The sequence below is a fragment of the Hyaena hyaena genome, unplaced genomic scaffold (genome assembly GCF_003009895.1).
Source record: "Hyaena hyaena isolate Hyena2069 unplaced genomic scaffold, ASM300989v1 scaffold_824, whole genome shotgun sequence".
Taxonomy (NCBI): Eukaryota; Metazoa; Chordata; class Mammalia; order Carnivora; family Hyaenidae; genus Hyaena; species Hyaena hyaena.
The window spans coordinates 161,850-189,350 of record NW_024081461.1 but is presented as its reverse complement, the minus strand read 5'-3'; the positions used below and the strand labels follow the sequence as shown (position 1 = coordinate 189,350).

At 36.8% G+C, this 27,501-nt stretch overlaps 1 protein-coding gene across 1 annotated transcript in view; it reads right to left on the bottom strand.

Moving 5' to 3' along the window:
• Positions 1-27,501, bottom strand: part of LOC120222009 (protocadherin-15-like) — a gene marked incomplete at its 5' end in the record, with an annotated part of 248,663 nt that overhangs the window by 62,809 nt on the left and 158,353 nt on the right. The window contains 2 exons of the mRNA XM_039219692.1: positions 2,483-2,571; positions 8,603-8,818. Of these exons, the coding sequence (XP_039075623.1) occupies positions 2,483-2,571; positions 8,603-8,818 (305 nt within the window). The remainder of the gene's footprint in view (positions 1-2,482; positions 2,572-8,602; positions 8,819-27,501) is intronic.

Below are 27,501 nucleotides of genomic sequence, written 5' to 3'. Positions count from 1 at the left end.
TGCCAAGGAAGAGAGGAAAGGAGGGAGGAAAAGGTAGAGACACAGGACATTCAGAGCAGTGAATCTATTCTGTATCCCATAAAGTGATAGAGAGATGCCATTAGACATTAGTTCAAACACACAGGAAGCACACCAGCAATAGGAAACCTCATGTGAACTATGAGTTTAGGACGTTTACAATGTGTCCTTGTTGGTTTGCTGGTTGCCACAAATGTGCCACTTCTGGGACAAGATGCTGATAGTGGGGGAAGCTGTGGGGGGGGGTGGGCAATGTGGGACTCCACTCTGTATCTCCTGCCTAGTTTCGCTGCAGATGTAAAACTGCTCTAGCCAAACATAAAGTCTATCTTTTAAAATAGACATTTTCATGATTACGATCTCTAAAATAACACAGGTTTTTAAAAACCAGCATAACCATCAAACACTGCATAGAAGAAAGAAATCCCAATATTCATTCTTAGAGTACAGATCTTGATTTTGTGGCCCCAAAGGATTCATTCACATAATTACTGACAAATGATGCTACACTGCACAAATGTATATTTAATTTTATCAAAAGCAACACAGGATTGACATCCTCATTTCAATTTTCTAGATGACGAAGTGTGGCCCTAAGTGCTAAATCTCTTGCCCGAAGGGCACACAGTTATACTAAGATTCAGACTGGTCAGTCTGATCCCATAATATGAGCTCTACATGAATCTATCCTCTTGAAAAAGTGACATCTCTATCCTTACCCTCTGGACAGGATCACTACCCTCATTTTTAGAATATCTGTTATTCACTGAATATTCACAATGCTCAGTGCTCTACATTGCTTATATTATTTAGTTCTTAACAAGAACTGCATGATATAAGCCTCTTTAGCTTTTGTGAGCCAAAGGTAAGAAATGGCGAGGCCGTCTGGGAAAGATCAAATCATCTTGATCGAGTTTCAAAATGAATGTGTCACATGAAGTCTATGCTCCTTTCACAGGGATATATTTAAGACTAGAAAAGTGACTGTTCTTTCTCATTCTAATCTTCCCTTCCACTTAAAAGGGAAAAAAATCATATAAACTGCTATGAAATTATACTTCTACATTGCCATTTTTTTCAAATTTCATAAATTCTGTCTCAAATATAAGGAAGAGGAATAAGGATTTAGCTTGTATAAAATTTTCATTCAATAAATACACCAGGCCCCTCCTGTGTAACTGGAATGACAGCAGTGAAAACGTAGGATAGCCTCCTATCCTCATGGAGCTTATACTTCCGGGGGAAATGGACATATAGTGAAAGCGGTAGATAATGCTTGGAAGAAAAATAAATCAGAATGAAGGGTTAGAGGTTGAAGATGCCTGTACCATATTTTGATGGTGCAATCAGAGGAAGTCCGCTTCATAGATAACATTAAAGCAGCTAAGAGACAGGCGTGAGTCAATTTTTTTTTCAGGTGTAAATCAGCTATTATTTTGACAAAACATTGAGGGTACATAAAACACTTCTGCACCGTTAACCCAGATCAGTGTCTGACTGATATTCCAAGCATAAATATTGAGAATCCCCTTCTCTGTAGGACTTTGCACACGGCGCTCAAAGGTTAAGTTTGTGTAGTAAGAAATAACTGTTACAGAGCACATGCTTTTCTCACAGAAGAAATACTCATGCGTTCATTAAACTTTTCTTATTGTAATTGATGCATGGTAACTAAAAGTTTAGCCGTCTGATATCTGAAGCTTCTTCTGGAAACTTGTAAGTGAAAGATACTTTGCTAGAGAGAGGTAGTGAAAAACTGATACCTGTCAACCTGAACTCAAGGGAAGACACAGAATTAAAAAGTAAGTGTCAATCTAAAAATTATGAAATGATGGCCGACTAGGGTTGGGTGGCTCAGAGTGAACTAGCAAAGATGTTTAGTCATCTTTGATAGCATTCAGAATGTGAGAGAACCGTAGCTTCATAAATAGACCCAACTTTGTGTGATTCAACAATGACATGTTCGGTGTACACTGTTCAAAATGTACAATGTGGCATATTTTCTAGGATTGTTTAAAATTAGTCTTCTTGGTTTTTGAAAGACTAAGCTTTAGCCATCTAGATCCATCACTTTGAGAAATAACATTCCCTGGGCTCACTGGACTGCTGACTTAATCAGTTTTCTGAATCATTTGGGGCTACAAAAAATCAAAATCTATACTCTAATAATGAGTGTTAAGATTTCTTTCTTCTATACAGCGTTTTGAGGTTATGTTGATGTATCGGTCAAAGCATCCTGCATAATATGCATCATCTTACATCTAATTTCCATACCTCTTTAAAGGTACTATCAGATTCTCCATGTATTTTAAGTGAAGCTCTTGATTTCAGGAAAAGGGTATGCTGAATTATTAAGATGGTGTTTTATATGTTTAATCTGAACACTGTAATGATTAAAATGAGCTAATCCAATAAAATTATCGCTATACGAGTATAAATATATAAATAAGCAAAAATCCATTACTCTGTAAGATCTTCTATCTTTTTCTCCACCAGGGTCGGGGGCACATTGGAAACGATGACCTGCATGTCCAGCTGATTGACCACAGAGACCTGCAGGAAGGAGAACCAGAGTCCATTGAGAACTAATGAGCATTTCTATAACCCATTTCTTTCCTACTGTGCATAGACCCAGGGTTTCCCATTTTTCATTTAGGAATAAATATCTTTAGTTAGACAATCATCATTAGACTTTGGGGCAGGTGGATAGACTATCGTTGTTTACTTACAAGTTACAGAACCCTAAGTGACTTCTACTGTTGTCGGCTTGTGATTTTTTTGTTTGTTGGTTACTGTCTAAAGCATGAGAGAAGGTATGTTTATGTTTCTAATTGGGTTACTTAAGAACACTCAGTATAATGGAAAACACAGCTTTTACAAATCTCGGGAGAGCATTTACCCAGTGTGACTAAGCAGCTGAGACATGAGTAGTTAGAATAACTCATTCTATGGGATCACTATACAGTCCTCATGTCTGCTTCAGCCAATTCTGGGTTTGCTACATCCCTGAATATTGGCTTTGTGTACCATGTACAACAAAGGTATTTATTTAAATATTTAAGATTCCTAGATTTTATTTATGTTACTTTCCCAGTACAGTGTTTAGGCAAATATTTCTAGAAGTGAATAGGTCAATTTATAAGCAATTCTGCTTATAAAATTCTGCTTATAAAGAATTTTTTAAAAACATATTTCTATCATTGTTGGGATCAACCTCTGTAACAGATTAAAATTACAAGAAAGAGTCAAAAGAAGAAAAAGGTACATTTGCGAAGCACAACTTTCTAAAACAGAGGTTGAAAATGCACATATGATTTCTGAGTTCTTTTAATTCTTCCTAATGAGCTTCTTAACTTCCTTCTTTTATCAATTTATTCCCATATAGTTTAGATAGCGCTGGCCAATAAAAAATTAACATAAGCCACACATCCATACAGATATGTAATTTAAAAGTTTCTGCTACCCATAATAGAAAGATAAAAAATTGTGAAAGCCATTTATACACTGATCCCAATATATTAATAGATTTTCATTTCGGCACATAATCCACACAAAACAACTTGTCGAGACATTTTACATTTTTTCTATGAAGTCTTCGAAACCCGGTGTGCACTGTATACTTACAGTCCATCTCAAGGTCACATGGCCACATTTCAGGTGCTCAGTCTGCACAGAAGGCACAGGACCAGCACACTGGGTAGCGAAGCTCTAGAGATACTCGCCTTCTCTTGCTTAGACTCGTCACTGTGTCCCCTGACTGCCTCTGGTGCCATCTCATTTTTCTTGAAAAGGCAGAGGCATCTTTATCATCATTTTTAGATAGCTCTGTAGAGTCTTTGATACAACACCAGAAGTGAAGTGCTAGTCTGAGTGTGAAATTGAAAATCGGGTTTAGTTATGTCAAAACACATTTATCTGTCTTCCACTGTCAATGGATCCAAATGGTCATTTGGATAATCGTGGTTCATTGAGTAACACCAATTCTTTGAATATTGACACATTACATAATACAATATCAAGAAAAAGTCACATTCTTTAATATGGCCACATTCGCATGGTCTTTGAGTAATGGGAAGCTGTCTGGCTGACAGTGGTGACTGACTATAACTTTCCAAAATTCTTTTTATTTTTTTATTGATTTTAGTTTTATTTATCTTATTTTTAAGTTTGTCTATTTATTTTTTGAGAGAGAGAATGCACATGAGCAGGGGAGGGGCAGAGAGAGGGAGAAAGAATCCCAAGCAGGCTCTGCACTGTGAGCACAGAGCATGACATGGCGCTTGATCCCACAAAGGTCACGCGAGATCATGACCTGAGCTGAAGTCAGACACTTAACTGACTGAGCCACCCCGGCACCCCCAAGCTTTCCAGTATTCTACTTTGCACTTGGAAGCTTTGATGCTATCAAGAGCCACAAATACTGTCCATTGACTTCCTTGAACTGACAGCCTCTCTTCATTCACTTTTGTGTAAATGTCTATGAAATATTCAAGTTTGAATAACCATATTTTATCTCAAGTTATTTTTTCAAAGGAAAAGCTATTCCTTAAACAAAAACAAAACCAAAGCATAGCCAATTCAGCTTACATAGTGCTTCTCCTTCAGATTGCCCTTCTGCTTCCTTAAACAGCACAAGTGATCTAAGCATACATTCCATCTCAGTACACAACATAATGGAAAGGTATTTAGTCAAGAGTGGAAGTTTCTTAAAATTAATCAGTTTTGCTGAGTAAGAGTAAGGGCACTTTTCATGCTTTTTTCTTCCTGTTCATGTATGAATATAGTGGTGCAAATACAATAGAGTGAAAAGTCCAACAATGTCCTGGCATTCTCATGAAAAATATTTCTGACTCCACCAAACCCTGAAATTATGTGGGGGATCCTCGGCATTCCAAGGATCACACTTTGAATACTGCCCATTTATGTAGTGAAAGTGAGGTGATTCATCCACTGAAAGGGCACTGAGTACCCTCTGTATGTCAAGAATTATTCTGGGCACTTCAGATACATCAGGGAATGAAATAATTAATTAAAAACAACAACAAAAGAATTACCCTCATGGAGTTTTTATGTGGAAATATGAACATGAGTATAAGTCCCTTGTAAAGAGAGAACAATGAAGAGGTACAAGGTGACATTCGAGGCTGCAATTTGGAACTGGATGGCCGGAGGAGGCTTCACTGTGAAATACATCCTTGCCAATATTTGGAGGAGATGAGGGAGCTAGTTCTGAACACCTTGGGGAAAAGAACTTTATAGATAGATGCACTGCAAAATCTCAGAATTGAGGGCATGTCTGGCTGTTTGGGGAACAGCAAGTTGTCCAGTATTACTGGGTCTGAATGTCTGAAATGGAGATAGAAAATGAGGTCAATGAAGGCCAGATTACCCAGGGCCTCATAGTCTTCTGTAATGACTTAGAATTTCTCTGGAAGACCTGGGACAATAAAAAAAGGTTTTAAGTAGAGAAATGGTAACACCTGAATTACCTTATAAGGGATCACTTTGGCTGCTATATTAATACCAGACTTGACTAGGGCAAGAGCAGAAGCACAGGGGCAAGTTACTGAGTTTGTGAAATGATACAGGTGAAATATGAGGGTGGTTTCAACCAAGCTCTAACAGGAGAAGGGTTGAAAAATGTGCAGATTATATGTGTGTGTGTGTGTATGTTTTATATATATATATATATGACACACATAAATAATATACATATGAACATAAATATTATTAATACAATAATATAAATTAATGTGTTATATATATGACACATATATAAATAATACCACAGTATTTACTGAGGGATTCAATATGTGGCTTAGGAGAGAAAGGAATCAAGAGCTCTTTAGCCTAAGGAACACACAGATCATCTGGCCACTGAGTAAACCTGAGGACCTGAGGGGACTGGGAGGGACGGCAGAGGGAAGCGATATGATGAGGAAGAGGAGTTCAGATCAGCTTAAACAGGCATCTTCATCTGACTTTCCAGTGTCCACACAGATCTATGAATTTGCTGTTCAAAAATGAGCTTTGGGGACAAGACACAAATGGACTGTTCTTTAGTATATAGATGACATTTTAAAGTTTTGCTTACTGAATGAATTTACTGAGTCCGTGAGAACAGATAGAAAAGAGAATTAATGTCTGACCCTGAAGAAACATCAATATTAAAAGGCCAGGAGAGGAAAATGAACTGGAGAGGAGACTGAGAAGGGACAAGCAGTGAGGTAAGAGATGACCATGGGAGAACATGGCCCGAAATCCTCGAAAAGGTAATAACCCATGGAGTATTGCTGATGGTACAAATATGATGAAGACTGACATTACCAGTGAATTTAGTAACATAGAAGTTCTGGATAAGGGGTTGGAGTAGAATCATAATTAGAGAGGGTTCAAGAGAGAGATTCTATGGTGAAAAACCAGAGCCCCCTTCACCAGTGAGTTTTTCTGGAAAGAGGAACATAGACATGAAGTGGTAGTTGGAAGGAGATGTAGGTCAAAAGGGTTTTTAATGTATGGCTTGAAGATGGAACCCGTAATGATTATGAGAATAATCAAATAAAGGGGAGATTGATATTGCTCATGGATAAAAGAAACAAGAGAGCAGCTGAAACGATGTCCCAGAGCTGGTGGATGGGGACTGGACTTGTTGTACAGGCAGGAGTAATGACAGGAGCATAGAGAACTCCTCTAAGTGAGCAGGGAAGAAGGCAGAGAATATATGGGGATACATTCTGGTAGGTCAGTAGGGTTGGTGGTGGGGGGTGCAGGAGTAGCCTTCTAATGCTTTAATTTTATGCACGTTCGGTATTACTTCCAAAGATTGGGAGGTTTGACATGGAGGTTACAGAGGGAATGCATTCACCGGTAATGGCAGAAATCGCAGGTTTCTAGTGGATGCAATAGGGAGTTAAAGGCACTGGAGGAAAGGCATTCAGGGGGTTGTGAATTCAGGATACTGCAGGAATCATCTCTGTGTATGAAACTGCCAAAAATCAGGACAACGGAATTGCTGAAAATGGTAACAGTAACCAGAAACTGAACTCACGGAGTGTGTTGTGGGGGGAACCCAAGGTTTGGGAGATCACAGCAACAACGTGAAGGAGGCAGTGAGTGACAGGCTCAGACAGGGAGGACCAAGGCTGGATCACAGGAAAAGGAAAGGTCTAGAAGTGACCATGTCATACTCGAGGGTCCCCCTTGGTCAGCATGTGATGTGAGTGTGTGGCAAACAGAAACACAAAAGAACTGGACAGAAGCAACTACTTCGGAAGCCCTGAGTGTGAGGTGTGTCCTCGGGGAAGAACAGATTCTCAGTAAGCAGGAAGGTGTCTTCAAAATTAAAACTCTTACCTTCACTCACTCCTGCTAAAAATTTTCCAATGCTTTCCCACTAATTTTAAGAAAAAGTTCCAGGTTTGTTAACATGACTGACAGCTGTCACATGAGCCACCTACTGCCACGCACAGCCCCGGCTCTGGGCTCTCAGGCACTTGCCCTTGTTCGCTGCTCCAGGCTGAGTAATAGCTTTCAGGGCCTCAGCCTGTCACCATTTGTCTTCCTTCTTAGTTTAGGCTCATGGTGTTCTCTTGACATCAATGCCTTTTTCTCCCTCTTTATATATATATAGCGCACACCACACATATACACATATATGGTAGTTTTAAAGGTATAGTTTTTTATTTCCGCACAACAGTTTATAGAGTTAAGAAACCCATAATCTTTGCATTGCTTATGTACATACTACACATGACACATCGTATATGTCAAACTGCCCTTGGGAGTGCCCTACCACTGAGATTATATCCAGACTAAGAAAAAGTAGAGGAAAACAATGTTCTTGACGGAGCCAAATATAACTTAGTCAAGGATCATCAAGGCCATCATTGGGGATTTGGGTCAAATAAGGAAATTACATCTAATGGAACATGAATTTGCTTCAAAACATTTCCTTTTGTTTTCTTAATTACAAAAGGTCTAAAAGGAATTTAAACAGTAATACAAATTTCATACATTTTAATTTCTCCAGCACAACTCTGTAAACCATTTAAAATTTTTATGGAGCATCAGCCAACTCTACATGAAAAATGAGATGTGCAGATCAAATACCAATCCAATGCTTGTAGAATTGCTGTCACAGTCATATATAAAAACATATCATATATAAAAACAAATGTGAAAAAAAATGCACAGCCTTAAAGCTATACTTTTATATCCTAAGTTATAGCTATTAACAACCTGGATGAAAATCAATCCCATCTAGGTTATAGAAAACCTATGTGGATTAAACTTAAAAGTTCTTGAGTTCGGGCGCCTGGGTGTCTCATTTGATTAAGCATCTGACTCTTAGGCTCAGGTCATGATCTCATGGTTCGAGCCCGATGTGGGGCTCTGTGCCGACAGTGCCGAGCCTGCTTGGGATTCTGTCTCTCCCTCTCTCTCTGCTCCTCCTCTGCTTGTTTTCTCTCTTTCTCTCTCAAAATAAATAAATAAAACTTAAAAAGAAAATAATTCTATGGGTTGAAAGCACTGACCATGGGGTAATTGCACACAGGTCCGCTAATCTCAGCTTTCATCTACTTACCAGCACATCTGCTTTGCCACTTAGTCCCTGCCCATAGTTGTCAGTCGCAATGACTTGGAATTTGAAGTAGGACCTTCTCATGTTGTGGAAGAGCATAGCGGTTTTGATGAGCCCTGTATACGTTTCTACCACAAATCCTTCCTTTCCCTCTTTAATTGGCGGAATGATCAGTCGGTACGCCATGGCACTATAATTGCCAGTATCTTTGTCAGTAGCCTAGGAGGGAAAAAACACAGGGTATAAATAAGCAGGAAAAAAAAAACCTGTATTAAAGGGCTTATTTCTGTTTGTAAGACTGATGTTCTTTTGTGATAATAACACAACACAACCCTCCTAACTGTCTATTGTTCTGGTTATCATTGTGTAGATTATCAGGGTTTGTGTCCACAGGGATGAATGATAATGACTACCCAATTGTGAATTTCAAGGACACAGACACTAACTGAGTCCAGCAGGTGAATCAAGTGTTTTGATTGGCATATCTGATGCATTCCACTCTGGGCTGGGATCCAAATTGGTTTAAGTATGGGATTGATTGTTTACCTAGCCATTGTCTTGTGTAATAGGCATAGCATGTGGTAGTGCTTTTCAGCTCACACATTTCCTAAAGGGGAAAAATAAAATAATGCACTAAAATCTCTCGGATGATAAGAAGAATAAAAGTTGAAAACCAGTAAGTGCAGAGATATATAAAGATCCTAATTAGTAAGTGCCATGTCATAATTAGAGAAAGTTAGAATACTAATTGCTCCTTTTTAATGATTCTATATCCTGATTAATCAGATTTGTTCCTAGTTGTAGGTACTAATGATCTACATGTTAAGGTTTCTTAATATTTAGAATTTTAAAAAGGTAAATAGTTCTTTGGATTTTTTTAAATGAAAGTTTGAGGATAATATATTAGTCTGGCTTTATGGCTCCTACCTCAGATGTTTCAGAACTCGAATTTGAGAATTATTTCATAGTGAAATACTGGGATGAGGAATAACGGATAGGAGAGTCTTATTGAATTTATACAAGGTTACATCCACCTGATTCATAATACTAGATATATAAGTTTTATATTATTCTTATTCTTATTATTTTCATTATCTAGTTTTTCTTACTTTTACTAAAGATATTATTAAATGTCATGTACCAAGCATTTCTGATCTGTCATCACAATACTAAGGATTCTACAAAGCACCATTTTGTAGAATAAAAACTCTGAGAAATGTATTATTCCAATTATATAAATTAATGTTGTCTAGTAAAACTTTCTATGATAATGGAAATGCCCTAAATGTGTTCTGTCCAACACAGCAGACACTGGCCACAGATGACCACTGAACACTTGAAATCAGGCTCATGTGACTCAGAAATCGAAATTTTAATTATAATTAAATTTATAGGGCCAAAGGCTACATAGTAGGTGATAAAGTTGGGATATAAATAATGACAATAATAGTGAATGTATGTTAAGGGTTACCATGGGCTTGACTCTCCACCTTCAAGTTCTCTATATATGTGTTCAACCATTGAAAACATTTCAGGATAACTACCTTTCTGTTAAACAAGGTAACGGAAAGTAAACAAACAAAGATCTATTTTACTTCAGGATAAAATATTTCTTGAATTTTCTAAGAAGTCAGATGAACTGAGCTCATCCCCATGGATGGCCTATGTTTCATATAATGGCTAAGCTGAGTTTAGGCATTAGAAGGACAGTAATTAGATTTCAACATTAGATCACATTATCACTAGAAGGGGAAGAAGAAAAAAGAAAAAATAGTTATAAAAGTGTTTCTTTTTAAGCTTTGAACTCAGAGGTTTTATTCATTTAATAAAGGAGAGCATAAAAAAAATAAAGAGTCCATTCCCAACTAAAATTAAAATAGGAGTTTGAATCAAGTAATTAAAGAGATTTCTTTTGCATACGATGTGCTAACTTGGGAGCAATGCCAAATTGGTCAAAGATTTGGTTGAGTATTATCCTTTAACTTATAATTAGCATCAGTGTTTCCACTGAAATAAATGTTTTACTGTTACTGCAAATGACAGTGAGGTATTAAAAATGCACTGAAATGTACAAATCATAAGTACACAGCCCAATGAAATTCTGCAAACTATACACATCTGTGTGAGTAGCAAATGCTTCAGGAAAGAAAACATTACCAGCATCCCAGAATGTTCTCCATGTCCTCAAACCATACCTACTCCCCAGGGAAACCACTGTCCCCATTTCTAACAGCATTCATTAGTTGTGCCTCTTTTAAAATGTGAGGTTGATAGGATCACACATTATGTTCTCTTTTCTGTCTGAAATCTTTTACTCAGTTTTGTGTGGTGAAATTCTAAAGCCTTCTGTTTTTAAATTTTTATAGCATTTTAAATAATTTTATTTCATCTGTACTACAATACCACGAGCTAGATATTATTATTCCCTATTTACCTGTGAAACATGTGAAACTCCGGTGGTTATCTATCTAATCCACTTAGCTCTTTCTGTGGCTCAGGATTTGAATTCCAGTCATTCCGACTCTAGAAACTAAGTCCAATTCACCACATTATGCCCTGCTCCCAAGTACTTAGAGCTAACATCTAGTCCTGTTCTTTTTTTTTTTTTTAATTTTTAAAAAATTTTTGTAATTTGAAGTTGACACACAAAGTTACATTAGTTTCAGGTGATTCAACATCTCGGTATGTTACACTGTACTCACCCCCAGTGGAGCTACCATCTGTCACCATATAGGTCTCTTGCAATATCATCGATGACATTCCTTATGCTGTGACTTTCATCCCTGTAACTTATCCATTCCATAACTGGAAGCCTGTACCTCCTCCTCCCCTTCACCCCTTTTGCTCATCCCCTGCTGCCCTCCACCATCAACCATCAGTTTGTTCTCTGTATTCATAGATCTGATTCTGCTTTATGTTTGTTTACTTATTTGTATTATTTATGATTCCACAGATGAGTGAAATTTTATGCTACTTGTCTTTCTCAGGCAAACAAACCTTTGTAATTTAAAATAAGCCCTGTAGCACAGCACAATCATAGTTAGGAAAGGAAAGGTGGTTACAATAAAAGCATTGTGATTGGTTGGCACATGAAGTTTCTTTGCGTGGTTCTTACTGATTAACTTACAATTTCAGTAGACAAGTAATTTCACTTTCCAGTGTTCCTACTTCATTAAATTAAGGTAATCACAAAGAAGACATATTTTATCTTAACAGGTTAAGGTGCTTTTTCAAACACACCGCGGCAGGAGGGACGGGAGGCTTGGGAGACAAGTTGACCAATGTAAAGCCATTTTGGCTTTAGGCTGACCCTGAACTTAAACATCAGCAGGTCACAAAAAGAGTCACAAGACCCAACTCATGGAAGACTACTAGACCCCATGCTGTCTGGCAATAAAAGCCACAAGGCTGGGCATTCTTAACACTGCTCCCTGGGTTAATTCCACAACCCTAAGACAATGCAAAAACGAATAGCCCAATGTAAGAAACCCCAAGTTAAAGAGTTACCCCTTCCTGATATGGTTAGCTAATTTTAGAAAGTTTATAAAACCCTTCATTAGAGTTAAAGGGGGGTTCCTCTTCCCCATCTGGGAAGGGAGATCGATACTTTGTGAAGCATCTCCTTTCTTATTTCTATACCTAATAGATCTTTGTCCTGCTCTCTAAACGGCTTGCTCTTGAATTCTTTCACAAAGCCAAGAACCCTCCCTCTCAGTGCCTTGGCCCTTCTGGGGTCAGTACTGTTCCTGAAGCAAGTAACCATTTGATGCAAAAGTTTGGGTATGAAATTAGCAATTACTACTTAGAAATATCTAATTTCTTTTATGATTTTTTCATGGTATATTTGGAAGAAATTGTCAAAAAAGTGAGATACAAGGATTTTAAAAAATGTTTACCAGATATTTTTCCAAAAGTATAAACTACTATCATATTAATGTTGTCAGTAATGACTTCACTTTGCGTTTCTATTTCTTTGCATAGCCTTCATCCTTTTTAGAATCAAAAATATCTCATTTCAGAAAGAATGAAATCTGGCCATTTGTAGCAATGTGGGTGGAACTCGAGGGTGTTATGCTAAGTGAAATAAGTCAGGCAGGGGGCGCCTGGGTGGCTTAGTCGGTTAAGCGTCCAACTTTTGCTTGGGTCATGATCTCGCGGTTCGTGGGTTCGAGCCCCGCGTCGGGCTCTGTGCTGACTGCCAGCTCAGAGCCTGGAGCCTGTTTCAGTCTGTGACTCCCTCTCTCTCTGACCCTCCCCTGCTCACGCTGTCTCTCTCTCTCTCTCTCTCTCCTAGAAATAAACAAAATATTAAAAAAAAAAAAAGAAATAAGTCAGGCAGAGAAGGACAGATATCATATGTGTTCACTCTTATGTGGAGCAGGAGAAACTTAAAAGAGGACCATGGGGAAGGGAGAGGGGGAGAGGGAAAAAAAGGAGAGGGAAGGAAACACACTAGAAATAAACTCTTAAATACTAAGAACAAACTGAGGGCTGATAGGGGTGGGGGAGAGGGGAAAAGAGGTGATGCCCATAAAGGAGGGCACTTGTTGGGATGAACACTGGGTGTTATATAGAAACCAACTTGACAATAAACTATAAAAGAAAAAAAAGAAAAAAAGAAAAAATCTCCTTTCAGAAAACAGGCATTGATGATGGTTTCTCAGGATCATTAACATTCTTTCAAATCTCCCTCCTCTCTACATATAGTTGGATACTACCCAGTTAGACAGTGAATGATAAAAATTCCAATAAGTACCATGCTTAGAAGCAATTTAAAGTTTTTTTTTCAATTTTGAGTGTAGTTAATTTTCAACAAACACATGTTTGAGGACTGAAACCTGTCTATAAGATGTACCTGTTCAATGTTGGGTAGGTACACTGGAGTCACACATAATTAACAACCAAATGCTCCTGCATGGTATCAATGAAAAGATGTGGTATATTTACATAATAAGTTACACAAAAAATCCTGATAAAAAATTCAGAACACAATATTAAATGTGGTTTCAGATGTGAAAAGTGAGAGTTTCAGCAGAGTTTACTGTAACTATTTGCTTCCTATATTTAATAATTTTAAATTTACTTTTGTGTTTGTTTTTATATTGTGTTTTAGAGAGAAATGGACTCAAAAGTTGCATGTGATTTTGAAAAAATAATCACTCAGAGTTTCAGTTTTCCTTATTCATAAAATGAAAAAAAATATTAATCAACAAATATTATTTCAGGATAAAAAAATATAGATCTCCAAGTAAGTATAACTATTATAATTTAATATCTTACCATAATATTAAAAAATTTTAACATTCTTCATTTCATGATATTTACAAATGAATATGCAAGTTTAAGCACAAAATTTCTTTAAGCTTTTTACTCCAGACATGTTATCATGAGATTGTAACTTCCTTAAAACAATCAATGTTTTCAAGATGCATGTACTTTGTTCTTTCCTTTTTAAAAGTTTATTTTGAGAGAGACAGCATACTGCATGCAAGCATGAGTGAGGGAGGGGCAGACAGAGACTGAGAGAGAGAATCCTAAGCAGGCTCCATGCTGTTTGCGCAGAGCCTGTTGTGGGACTTGATCCTACAAACCATGAGGTCATTACCTGAGCCAAAATCAAAAGGTTGATGCTTAACTGAGCCACCCAAGTGCCCCTCCCATTCGGTAACTTTTATTGTTATTATTTTATAGATAAAGGAATAAAGACACAGATAAGTTGCTTTCTTACAATCCCAATGACAGTTGATAGCACAGTTGGGGAGGCCTCAGTCTAAAACCTATATTGAAACCACGATGCTTAATATGTCACACTAAGTACTAGGACTGAGCCTCAATGAACACAACAGCAAGTGCTAGATAAAAGGTGACAAGAAGTCTTTCTATACATGTCAGAGACACAGAAAGAAAATAATAGATATGCAGGCCACAAATTAAGTGAAGGCAAGAATACAAAAATCTTAGTGCTGATGGTAGTTCCACTTAGAGGGCATTTTGCTCATCTAGGTGAGCTTCACATTGATGAGGCTGTGATTGGCTCAGGAACAGGAAAGAGTACCTTAAGCTTACTCATGCCAGTGAGACTAACACTACCTTTCCCAGAATGCTAAATTCTCACTTTATGGCAAGTGAGAAATTCATCTCTTGTTTCTAGCCATCACTGTCCCAAACCTGCTAAGAAAATCTCCAGGCTTAAACTTTGATGTTGATTGTAGGCAGGAAAAAACTTTCCTGAGAATCAATCCAATCAACACAAGCCCTCACTGGAGTCTATAGCCTTCATTCACATGCTATCAATTTCCTCAATTCAAGGAGAAATCATAATATTCAGAATTTGTAAATCCAGTAGTCCTAGACTCTACTTGAATAAACAGAAAAAAATACAACTGAGAATTTGAGAAAAGTGGTATGTCACTGATAATGGCTTAGCCTCCTCACAGAAGTGCTTTTTCAAAACAACACCCCCAATTTATGCCTCAAATAATCCTAACACATAAGTTACAAGAAAGAGAAAAAGTTAGAGTAAAATCATCCTCAAAATGAAGAAGCAACAAAATACCACAAAAAAAGTTTTGTTGAAAAAAAAAAGCAAAATCATACCCATAAAGGGAATTAGAAGGAACAGAGTACAAAGCAACTATGATCAGTATGTTTCAGTAAATAGGCATCTTAAAAATAAGGGGAAAATGAGAGTAGTTGCATATAAATAAAAGTATCTTATAGAAAAGAAGAAACAGTAATTGAAATGAAAAACTCAGAGATGAAGCTGTTAGCATAGGTGTAGATGATGAGAGAATTAGTGAACTGAATGACAGGAAAGAAGAAGTGACCCAGAATGCCTTACAGAGCAAAAACACACATAAACCTGAAAGCAAATTTGAGCCCTTGCATTTAGTGATAAAGTTTAGCAGACATCTAATCAAAAGTTCAAGCAGAGAGACTAGATCATTATTTTCCACAACTGATTAAAAAACAGCTATCAACATATTTAAGACGTCCAATGAAGCGCAACAGGACAAGCACAAAGTGCCCTACAACATCGTGTAGACACAGCAGAACATGTGCTCCCCGCCGCCAATAGAAAGCAGAGCCACGCGGGTCTCAGCGGGAGTAGAGTGGCGGCTGACTTCTTGATGACAACACTGAGCGGAAGGAGGGAAGTATCTTCAAAGTGCCCAGAGTAAATGGCTGCACACACGTAGAATTCTAGACTTAATGAAAATGTCTTTCAAAAACATGAATGAAATAAACACTTTTTCAGACAATCTCAGAGTGGCATGAAAAGGTAACCATGGAAAGTTCTACATTGTGCTCCTTAAATGAAATGACTCCAGTGGAAAATCTAAGATATAGGAAGACGTGAAAAAGCAAAGAAAGTATTAAATATTTAAACAACTCTACTTAAGCATGGACTCTACAATGTAATAATTGTATTATTGTGTGTGGCTAAAAATATAGACTAAGATATCTGAAAACAATTACATAGATTTCAATGGGAAGGACTTACTATAAATGTCTGAAGATTCTAAATAATATTCAGGGTAGAGGGTACATTTATATTTTTAGGTATGTGTATGTTAAAATTTCTAAGGTAATACTTATTAAATAAGACAGAGTATATAATGTCTCAAATGCACTTAGGATACATGCGGAAATGAAAAAATATCTATCCAAAAGAATACATAAAAATGAGAGGGAAACAAATATAGAAAACAAAACAAGACAGGACAGGGGAAATCCAAAAAAAAAGAAAAAAAGTAGTAGTGGGTAAAAATCTATCATATTTGCAATTAGAATGAACATAATTCAATCTTTACTTAACAGACCAGGTTAATCACACTGGATAGAATATACTCTAATGTATAATATAGCATCCCTAAAAGAAGGAAAGTGATTAGAAACATAAGTCAAAATTCATTGATATTTTAAATATAGAACATATTTATTTTCATATAGAAATTTACCTTTCTGGCTTTTGGTGGGGGGAGGGGTGGAGAAAGAACTGATATTTAAAGATGTTAACAAAGGACATAGGCATGCCTCTGTTGGTTGTGTGTTTGACTCTTGGTTTCAGCTCAGGTCATGATCTCACAATTTTAAGACTGAGCCCTAGGCCTGCGCTGATGGCGCAGAGCCTGCTGGGAATTATCTCTCTCCCTCTCAGTCTTCCTCTCCCCCACTCACACTCCCTCTCTGTCTCTACATAAATAAACTTAAAAAATCTTTAAAGGTACATAAATAAAAGGTACATGTAACAATATTAGAGGTTAGTCCCGATGCATTCAGTGTGGCTGAGAATGAGTTTCACTATTTGCCTGAGATGTCATCACAGAACTTAAGCATGGATAAAACAAAAAGGCTAAATAGTATTTTATAAATAAATAAACTATTATCAATATAACCTGCATTGTGTCCTAAAAAATGGGGAAAATTCCTAATGATATTCTAAGAAAGGGGAAAAAATAAGTGAAAAAAAATTACAAGTTGATTACATCATTTTTAGATAGTAGTAATGAGACACCTAACAAGCTTGGTTAAACTAACACCTAAAAATTAAAGCTGGCTCATCATGAAAATTGTAACAGAATCAAATCTGCTGCAGAATCGATGCCACTTGACTTATTCCATCAGCTTCTTTATAATAAAAAATGTAGACTGGGCTCTGGGCAGTCTTTATTATCTGGAAGAGGTAACCTTGGACGATTCAATTCACAGACTTTGGGGAGTTTCTGTTAGCAAGCAAAATCAGGGAAGTTATGTCTAGAGTTGTTTTAAAAGAATGAAAATCAGAAATGAATATTATAATTATACCTGTTGTAATTATATTTCTAAATGAAAGCTAAGACACAGGAAACCAATTATGAATTTCTAAGACTTCATCTGGAAATTTTAATGCACACAGGTGCCCAACATTAAGAGAAAATCACCAAATAATCGCCTCTATCGTACAGGGGTGTAGGTGAGCCCATTAATTTTCTAGCAGCCTAAATAACTGTTCCCCTCTGTTGCCTAAATGAATACTATGAATGTGGAAATATTAGTCGAATAATTAGTGATATCCTAAGAACTTCCAAAGCCCATTAAAGTCCAATAATGCTAACTTTTAAATTCAGCTTTTCAATTAGACCCCATTTTAACATTTAACAGCACTGAAGGCTCACTTTCCCTGAAATAGAGTGAAAGTATTTTAGAATGTCAGGGTAAAAACACTCAAATTCCACATTTCCACATACTAATGTCATTGTGTCAAGCTGTGTTTGCAAGGGGCAAAAAGAACAGATCCTTGGCTTCTTAAACTACTTTACCTTGGCTCTCATATTTTCTGGAACTACAAAGAAATCTTCATTTTAATCTCTTAAAGACAATACATATGTCCAACATATGATAAAATATGACTGAGGAAAGAAGGAAAATGTCAGGTGGACTGGTCTATTTATAAGGCTATTCAAGACTTACGAGGGAAAAAGGCAGAAAAAGAGGACATAAACATTTTAAATAAGAAAATATAATGTCTGGTTTTGTTTCTTTTTGTTGTTGTTTGTTTGTTTGGATGTCAAAAAAGTGACTACAGTACAATACTTCCTAATTCCAATATGTCGACTTGCTATTTGTATAGATAAGTAAAAGTGTAATATAATTCAGAGATATTCTAATGAGTAAAATAAGACTTACTGTAGAAACAACAATTTAATAATGGAATGTAGACACAAGCAACACAATTTGAATGACAAAGACCTTTTCAGGAGTTTTACTGCTATTTTATTATAGCTAGATTTGTCAAAGCTTACTCTTAAAAAGTGGTGCCCAATATCACGCGATAGTTCCTATTTGAAAAATTAACAGTCTATATCACTGAGATGTAGAGTCTTTGGGAGGATGACTTACTCAAGGTAAAACAACTAATTATTGTGTTATACTTTGAGGATTTTGTTTGCTTTCTTTTTTCTTTTTGATTGTGTCTTAAGTGTCTCTTCCACAAATAATTCTTGAGTCTTTCTTTCACTAATAGCAGAAAATCTCCATGTTGCCTTTTTCAATTGTATACCCAATAAAGAACTGAAACAAAAAAAAAATCGATTTGCCTCTTAAAAAAAAAAAAAGAAAAGAAAAATTAAAGAGACGGAAGAACAGCAAATTTTTTTTTGCCTTTTATCATTTTTAAAGTTATACTCTGAAATATGTTTTATTACAGGAGTCATGAGATTTAAACATAGGAAAGACTTGCATTTATGTGATCATCGGAATTTTTTTAAAGTTTTATTTTCTTTTCCTTGTAAAATCTTCAGAAAGTAAATATCACTTCAAAAATAATTGCTGTGTTCATTTCTTCATTATTGCTACTATCATGACTGATCATGTATTCCCTAATGAGGCTATGAAATGGACTCTGATATATTTGTTCTACCTTTTCATCCAGGTGGGAAAGAATTAAACTGTGCTCCATTCAACACACAGGAACAACGGAAGACACGTGTACAATTCGAGCCCTCTATCTGAGAGAGGAAAACGATCTTTTGATGTTGATTCTGAATCAGAGAATGTTAAGGGTTTTTGGTGAAAGGTCACTTATTATTGGAATGTTTAAGAAGTTAGTATTGTTGCAATAATTCTGTAGCTATGAATACCAATCCTTTCTCATTCAAAGCAAAGTAAATGACATACTCTTCATTTCTCACCCTGTGTTCTTTCTCAGTTACATTACAATAGATCAAGCCAAGGCAAATAAAATGCCATCTTCTCAGCTCCTGAGCTCCTGTCCGTCTTCTGGCTGTGTGCTGATCCCTCCCACTGTCGTCTGCCTGTCTGGCAAGGGCACCCCACCCACTCATGAACTGAGTCAGAGATCTTGGCAGCCATCATCTGGCCCTTGGCCTCCCCACTTCCTGTCCATCAGCAAGCATTCTGCATTGGAGATCTGCAATATTCCTCAGTTTGCACACTATCTATGAAGCAATACTGCCCAAAGAGGCTCTCGTGACTCATTTTCAGCCCAGCCACAGGGATGGCTGGGAGCCCCATCTGCCAGATGAGGGACGTTATGACACCTACACAAAATAGTCTCAGTCTGATCCCAGGGCACCACTCCAACTCCTTGCCCTACATGTACCTCTACTTAGATTTCCCCCAAACCATACTACCTAGCTTTTTCCTCTGAACAATCTATGTTCTTTTATGATTCTGACCCTTTGCTTACTCAGTTTCTTCTAATTTTAAATGTCTCTTATAGGGGCTTGTGGGTGGGTCAGCCTGGTGAGCACTCGACTTTGGCTGAGGTCATGATCTCACAGTTCATGGGTTCCAGCCCCACATCAGGCTCTGTGCTGACAGCTCAGAGCCTGGAGCCTGCTTCAGACTCTGTCTCCCTCTCTCTCTGTCCTTCCCCTGCTTATAAGCGCGCACTCTCTCTCTCTCTCTCTCTCAAAAATAAATAAACATTAAAAAAATTAAAAATATATCTCTTGCCCGCTAGGCCAAATGATGCTCCCTCTTGGACTATATTATGGTACGTATGTGTGCTCGCACGCACACACTGAATATATGTATTATAATATATATGTTATAATATTGAACAATGAAGCCAAGCCTCAGCATAATGGCTAATTTTCTCAAGGCTGCCTTGACTCCCTGAGCGGCAGTGCTGTTTCCACCAGGATGTTCCTACTACTATATTTTATATATTTTTACCATGCATGTTATATAGTACTTGTGTCTCCATCACACATAATATTTATTTCTTAATTTTCTTATTCTTTTATACTTTTGTCCCTTAGTTTCCAGATTGATCAGTAAAGCTCCTTCAGAAACAAAAAATTAAAATTTAAATGAGGATATATAACATGCTTTTTTCCATCCTCTTGAATACAAACTTTTTTAAAGCTTACTTTTGTTCCCAACATTAAATTATTTAAGACAGTTTATCCTTCATGTGTTCAAAAATTTGGACCACCCTGGTCATAAAAAGATTTCGGTACCCTTTCATTTAAACATCCTCATTTATGTTTTTACAATTTTAAAGCAGAATTAATGTTGCAAGATAAAGAATGGCATTTTCATCACTGCAAGAGGGTTTAGAAAATGAATAATGTATAAGAAGCCTATTTATCCTTCAATTATTAAGTTGAAGAGAGAATCAGGGGAACCTGATAGCAAGGCACTTGCAAATTAAATCCGAATGTGGAGGCTTCTGTGCGTTCTCTCTGACGTTTGCCCATTTAAGACGGAATCAACAAGCACAAACAAAAAGCTTTACTACAAAAAGCAAAACCTTTATCATTGCTCTTTAATGAGTATGTCAAAGGAAAATGGAATTCAATTTATAAAACTTTTACTTCAGAAAATAAATGGAGAACCTTCAAAAATACACTGAATATAAAGTACTAGGATGAAACTAATGATTAGCAGCAGAAAAGCCTTTAGGACCATTAAAGTGACACTAATTATACAGAAGCCCATATTGATGGATTGGAATGGTGCTATTTACACATGGGATGATAAAATCGGCCTCCTTGCATATGTATACATCGCAACATTTTAATGTAAACAACACATTCAACTACAACAAAAATTGTCATTTGCAAGGTCCTTCATTTAAATTTGTGGTGTTTCAGAAACCTCCATCTCTCTCTCTCTCTCCCTCTCCTGCTGTCTCTCTCTCTCCCTCTCCCGCGCGCTCTCTCTCTCCACATATGTCTCTCTCTCTCTCCATGTATATATACACACATCATATATGTATATATATGATGTATGTATATGTAAACATGTATGCACATACATCTATTCTTTCAATTTTATAAAAATGTGTTTTATGTCCAACATTTGACAAGTTTGATAAGAAGAAACAGCTATAACATTAAAATTCCTGTTACTATTATTTTTTGTTGGTTGAAATTCTAAAACGAATTGGCCTGCCAACAATATGCTACAGAGCAGCTTGGACAACGTCACCATTACACCTTGAGATAATATGCTAAACTATTAGTATTCCCAATTGCTAATTTTTAGAAATATTTTTAGTTTTTGAGAAACATGGATGAGATTGTAAACTTTAGCAAAATTATTTAAATTATTTTGTTTTTCATTGTTTTCCTTTTCAGAAATTGAAGGAAAACTTCCAGACTCATTTTATGAAGCCAGCATCACTCTGATTCCCAAGCCAGACAGAGATCCAGCAAAAAAAGAGAACTACAGGCCAATATCCTTGATGAATACGGATGCAAAAATCCTCAACAAGATACTTGCAAATCGAATCCAACAGCACATAAAAAGAATTACCCACCAAGATCAAGTGGGATTCATTCCTGGGTTACAGGGTTGGTTCAATATTCGCAAATCTCAATGTGATACATCACATCAACAAAAGAAAAGATAAAAACCATATGATCCTGTCGATAGATGCATAAAAGGCATTTGACAAAATACAGCATNATCAAGTGGGATTCATTCCTGGATTACAGGGCTGGTTCAATATTCACAAATCAATCAATGTGATACATCACATCAACAAAAGAAAAGATAAAAACCATATGATCCTATCAATAGATGCAGAAAAAGCATTTGATAAAATACAGCATCCCTTCTTAATAAAGACCCTCGAGAAAGTCGGGATAGAAGGAACTTACATCATAAAAGCCATCTATGAGAAGCCCTCATCTAACATCATCCTCAACGGGGGAAAACTGAGAGCTTTCTCCCTGAGATCAGGAACACGACAGGGATGTCCACTCTCACCACTGTTGTTTAACATAGTGCTGGAAGTCCCAGCATCAGCCATCAGACAACAAAAGGAAATCAAAGGCATCAAAATCGGCAAAGAAGAAGTCAAACTTTCATTTTTTGCAGATGACATGATATTCTACATAGAAAACCCAACAGACTCCACCAGAAGCCTACTAGAACTGATCCAAGAATTCAGCCAAGTTGCAGGGTACAAAATCAACATCCAGGAATCGGCTGCATTTTTATACATCAACAATGAAGCAACAGAAAGAGAAATCAAAAACCGATCCCATTCACAATTGCACAAAAAAAACACAAAACATAAAATACCTAGGAATAAACCTAACTAAGGATACAAGAGACCTGTATGATGAAAACTATAGAAAACTTATGAAGGAAATTGAAGAAGACACAAAGAAATGGAAAAACATTCCATGCTCATGGATTGGAAGAATCAATATAGTTAAAATGTCATTACTACCCAAAGCAATCTACACATTCACTGCAATCCCAATCAAACTTGCACCAGCATACTTCTCAAAACTAGAACAAACTACCCTAAAATTTGTATGGAACCACAAAAGACCCCGAGTAGCCAAAGTAATACTAAAGAATAAAACCAAAACGGGAGGTATCATCATCCCAGACTTTAGCCTCTACTACAAAGCTGTCATCATCAAGACAGTATGGTATTGGCACAAAAACAGACACATAGACCAAACATTCCTAAATCAGTTTCTTTATTTCTTTTTGACTTCCTAAATCAAAGTATTCATTCATTGTTTAAATTTTCTTAATGTTTATTTCTTTTTGACAGAAACAGACAGAGCACGAGCAGGGGAAAGGACAGAGAGAGAGAGGGAGACAGAATCTGAAGCAGGCTCCAGGCTCTGAGCTGTCAGCACAGAGCTTGACATGGACCTGGGCCTCAAACCCATAAACTGTGAGATCATTACCTGAGCTGGGTTGAAAGCTCAATCAACAGAGCCACCCAGGTTCCCCTTCATGTAATTATTCTTGCTCTGTGTTGTTTGTACAGATGAAAAGTGGTAACCACTTAAATGACCAATTGTCTTTTATTATGTGCCTAATAAAGTACTTGATTACTTCTTGTTACAAAAATATCAGAAAATGCTATTAATAAAGGAATATTATAAACTCTATTATATCCATGTATAGCCATTATTAATATCTTTATATATGTCCTTTTATATTTACTATATATACATATACTTCCTGTAACCAGGATCATATAATATGTATGGCTTTATAACCTCTTATTTTTAGTCATTAGTCAGTTATATAAAATTTTTTTTTAGATTTTAAAGAAAAAGAGTATATTTCTATTTCAAAAAACCCATAATAGAGTAGGATTTTTTAAAAATTGTAATAAACAAATATTCCTCTTTTTAAAAACTGGCATATTTTTAAGGGATGTGTGAAATCTATAAATTGCTGTATCAATATTGTCAAGGCTCAAAAGATAGTTACTAGGTTGCTCCTATACCTTAGCTATTGTAAACAATGCTTCAATAAACAAAAGGGTGCTTATATGTTTTTGATTTAGGGCTTATGTTTTCTTTGTGTAAATACCCAGTTGTGGAATTACCGGATCACAGGGTAACTCTATTTTTATTATTTGAAGACCCTCCATACTGTTTTCCCTGTGGCTTCATGGGTTCCTTTTTCTCCACATCCTCACTGACACCTGTTGTTTCTCGTGTTTTTGATTTTAGCCTTTCTGACAGGTGTGAGGTGGTGTCTCACTGTGGTTTTGATGTGCATTTCCCTATAGGTGAGTGATGTGAGCATCCTTTCATGTGTCTGTTGGCTGTCTGGATGTTGATAGACAAATGGGTAAGAAAGACATGGTGAAACACACCATGGATTATTACACAGCCATCAAAAAGGATGGGATTTGGCCTTTGCAACAATATGGATGGACCCAGAGGGTGTTATGCTAGGTGAAGTCAAACTGAAAAAGGCAAATACCACAGGACTTCACTGACTGTGGAATCTAAAAAACAAAACAAATGAATAAACAAACAAAAAACAGAATCAGACCTATAAATACAGAGAGCAAACGGGGGCTGCCAGAGGGGAGGTGACTTCGGGGAAGGGCAAGATGGATGAAAGATAGAGGAGGTAGAGCCTTCTAGTGATGGAATGAATCAGTCATGGAAAGAAAAGGCACAGAACAGGGAATCCAGTCAATGATACTGTAACAGTGCTGTGTGGTGACAGATGGTAGCCATGCTTGTGTTGAGTGTAGCACTATTTACAGAGACGTTGAATCACTGTGTTGTGTTCCTGAAATGAATGTCACACTGTGGATCAACTATATACACATGGGGGGAAAAAAAGAAAGTTACTAGATGACATTCATAGTTGATAAAATTGTTAGTTTTTTTTTCTTTTGCTTCAGTGAAGAAATAGCATTGGTCAATCTGTCTTTAGCTTAATTGCCTTTGGCCAATATGCAGTAATCTAAATATTTCTTCAGCCAATTAAGACCTGGCAATGACAATGATTGGAATTTAATCGATGTGGATTGAGTGTCAGCACTAAAGAAGTGTAATGAATAAAAGCTTATACTCAAGAAAGATCTGGCAAAGCATAAGAGATAAGTGTGTCCAAAGTGCTCTGCTTTTGCTAAGGACCTTGCAAATAGGCACTCATTTCATTTTCTTAACTCTGGTTGGTAGAAAGAACAAAAGCCACCCTGTAGATGCCGTTCCTGAGCTGTATCCAGGACAGTAAATGACCCCACATCATACAGCTGGTGAACAGACCCTGGAATCTTTGACTCCGAGGCCCATGCAAGATTCGCCAGGGAACTGACTTTATGGAGGGAAGTAGGTGTTGGACTGAAGGTTCTCTCCAGGCCCTTGCTTCAGAGAGAGAGAACACCTGCAACTAACCAATAGATTTCATTAAAAATTGGAAGTTACATTTCTCACTTTTTTTTCTCCATCTGTGAAGATATTCATCTGAGTCAGTAAGGAATTAAATTAAGACAAGTAGCTTTCTCTCGGCCTCTCTCTTTTAGGACCAAGCAGAATACAAACACTGACAAAAAAGAGCATTGTTTCTATCCCTGGGGGATTCTGCTTCATGAAATGACACAGTAAAAAAGAATTCACTGCTTTCATTGCATTTAGTGCTAATGAGACCCTTACAAATGTAGGGGAGCTTGCCCAGTTTCATCGTGTTCCTTTCCTTCTGTCGTTAGTTATCCCTAATTTTCATGATGCCTATTAACACAACATAACATGAATGTCTTCAGGAGGTGCCAGGAAAGGTTATTTGTCATGCTGTGATTCATTAAAGCTAGAGAAAGGACTCTTGCATTTTTCAACTTTTTAACAGATAATTCATTTTATAATCCTGAAAGATAAATTTTCTGCTATTCAGAACTTTCTATTAATATTTTTCTTTGAAAAATGGCATTTTTGACCATATCTATCTACAAAGGGGAAGTTAAGAAATCTATTTAGCATTCCTAAGTGGCTAGCCATTTCCAGTTTGTGATTATTTTTATATGGCTTTGGTACCTTCTTTCTGAAAAGGTTTAAGAAACGTTACTGAGTTTTTCATTATTTTTGTTAAGAAAATTTCAAGTTTTTTCCCCACTTCTCAGACATTGATTAATTACTAGACAAAAACTTCACCCAATTTTATGTTTTTCTCTGGTACGGTGTGATAAGGACCAAAAACTCCAATATTCCCTTTGAAAACATATTCTTTTTTAAAAGTTTTTTACTTATTTTGAGAGAGACAGTGCAAGAGGGGAGGGACATGGACACACACACACACACATACACACACACACACACACACACAGAATCCCATGTAGGCTCCACACTCAGCACAGAGCCCAACGTGGGGCTCAAACTCCCAAACTCTGAGATCACGACCCGAGCCAAAACCAAGAGTTATTCGTGTCGCCACCTGAGATCATGACCAAGCCACCTAGGCACCCCTAAAGAAATATTCTTTTGAAAACTGTTCTCTGGATAAGTTGATACAGAAACTAAAGACTGAAGTTTCTCTTAGCTATGTTGTTAGGTTTTGCTATTCAGTACCTTACATCTGTATCTGGACAGATTATTCTCTTTATCTTAAAGTTGCTATGATTTCCATAGGAAATTCCCATATGGAAGGGTAATACCAACCATCAATAATTATTAAGAAAATATGTAGAAAAATACTTCATAGTGCAATGTTAAGGTAATACTACTCATTTAAAACATAAAAATATGGGGGTGCCTGGGTGGCTCAGCAGTTAAGTGAAACAGGCTCCAGGCTATGCTAGCTGTCAGTACAGAGCCCAATGCAGGGCTCGAACCCACAAACCATGAGATCATGACCTGAGCTGAAGTAGAATGCTTAACCGACTGAGCCACCCAGGTGCCCCCCTGTATGTTAATTTTGTATCCTACAACTCTTTTGACGTAATTTTTCAGTGCTAATAGCTTTTTTGTGGTATCACAATCCTAGATTTCAATATCTACTACAAAGCTGTAGTAATTAACACAGTATGGTCCTAGCACAAAAATAGGCACATATGTCAATGGAACAGAACAGAGAGCCCAGAAACAAACCCATGATTTTATGGTTAATTAATCTATGACAAGGGATATGTGTGTGTGTGTGTGTATGTGTGTGTGTGTGTGTATACACACACACACAAATATATGTACATATATATATGAATTGCAAATGAATTAAAGACCCAAATGTGAGACCTGAAACCATAAAGTTCCTAGAAGAAAACAATATAAGCAGTGATTTCTTTGACATGAGCCAAAGAACTATTTTTCTAGATGTCTCCTGAAGCAAGAGAAACAAAAGCAAAATTAGACTCCTGGTACTACATCAAAGTAAAAAGCTTTTGCACAACAAAGGAAACCATCAACAAAATAAAAATACAACCTAAAGAATGAGAGAAGATGCTAGCAAATGACATATCCAATAAGAGATTAACATCCAAAACACATAAAGGATTATACAACTCAATACCAAAAAATAAAGAATCCAATTAAAAATAAGCAGACAACTGAACGGACATATTTCCAAAGAAGACACAGATGGCCAACAGAAGATGCTCAACATCACTCATAATCTGAGAAATACAAATCAAAACTACAATGCGAAATCACCTTGCAGTTGTCAGAATGGCTAAAGTC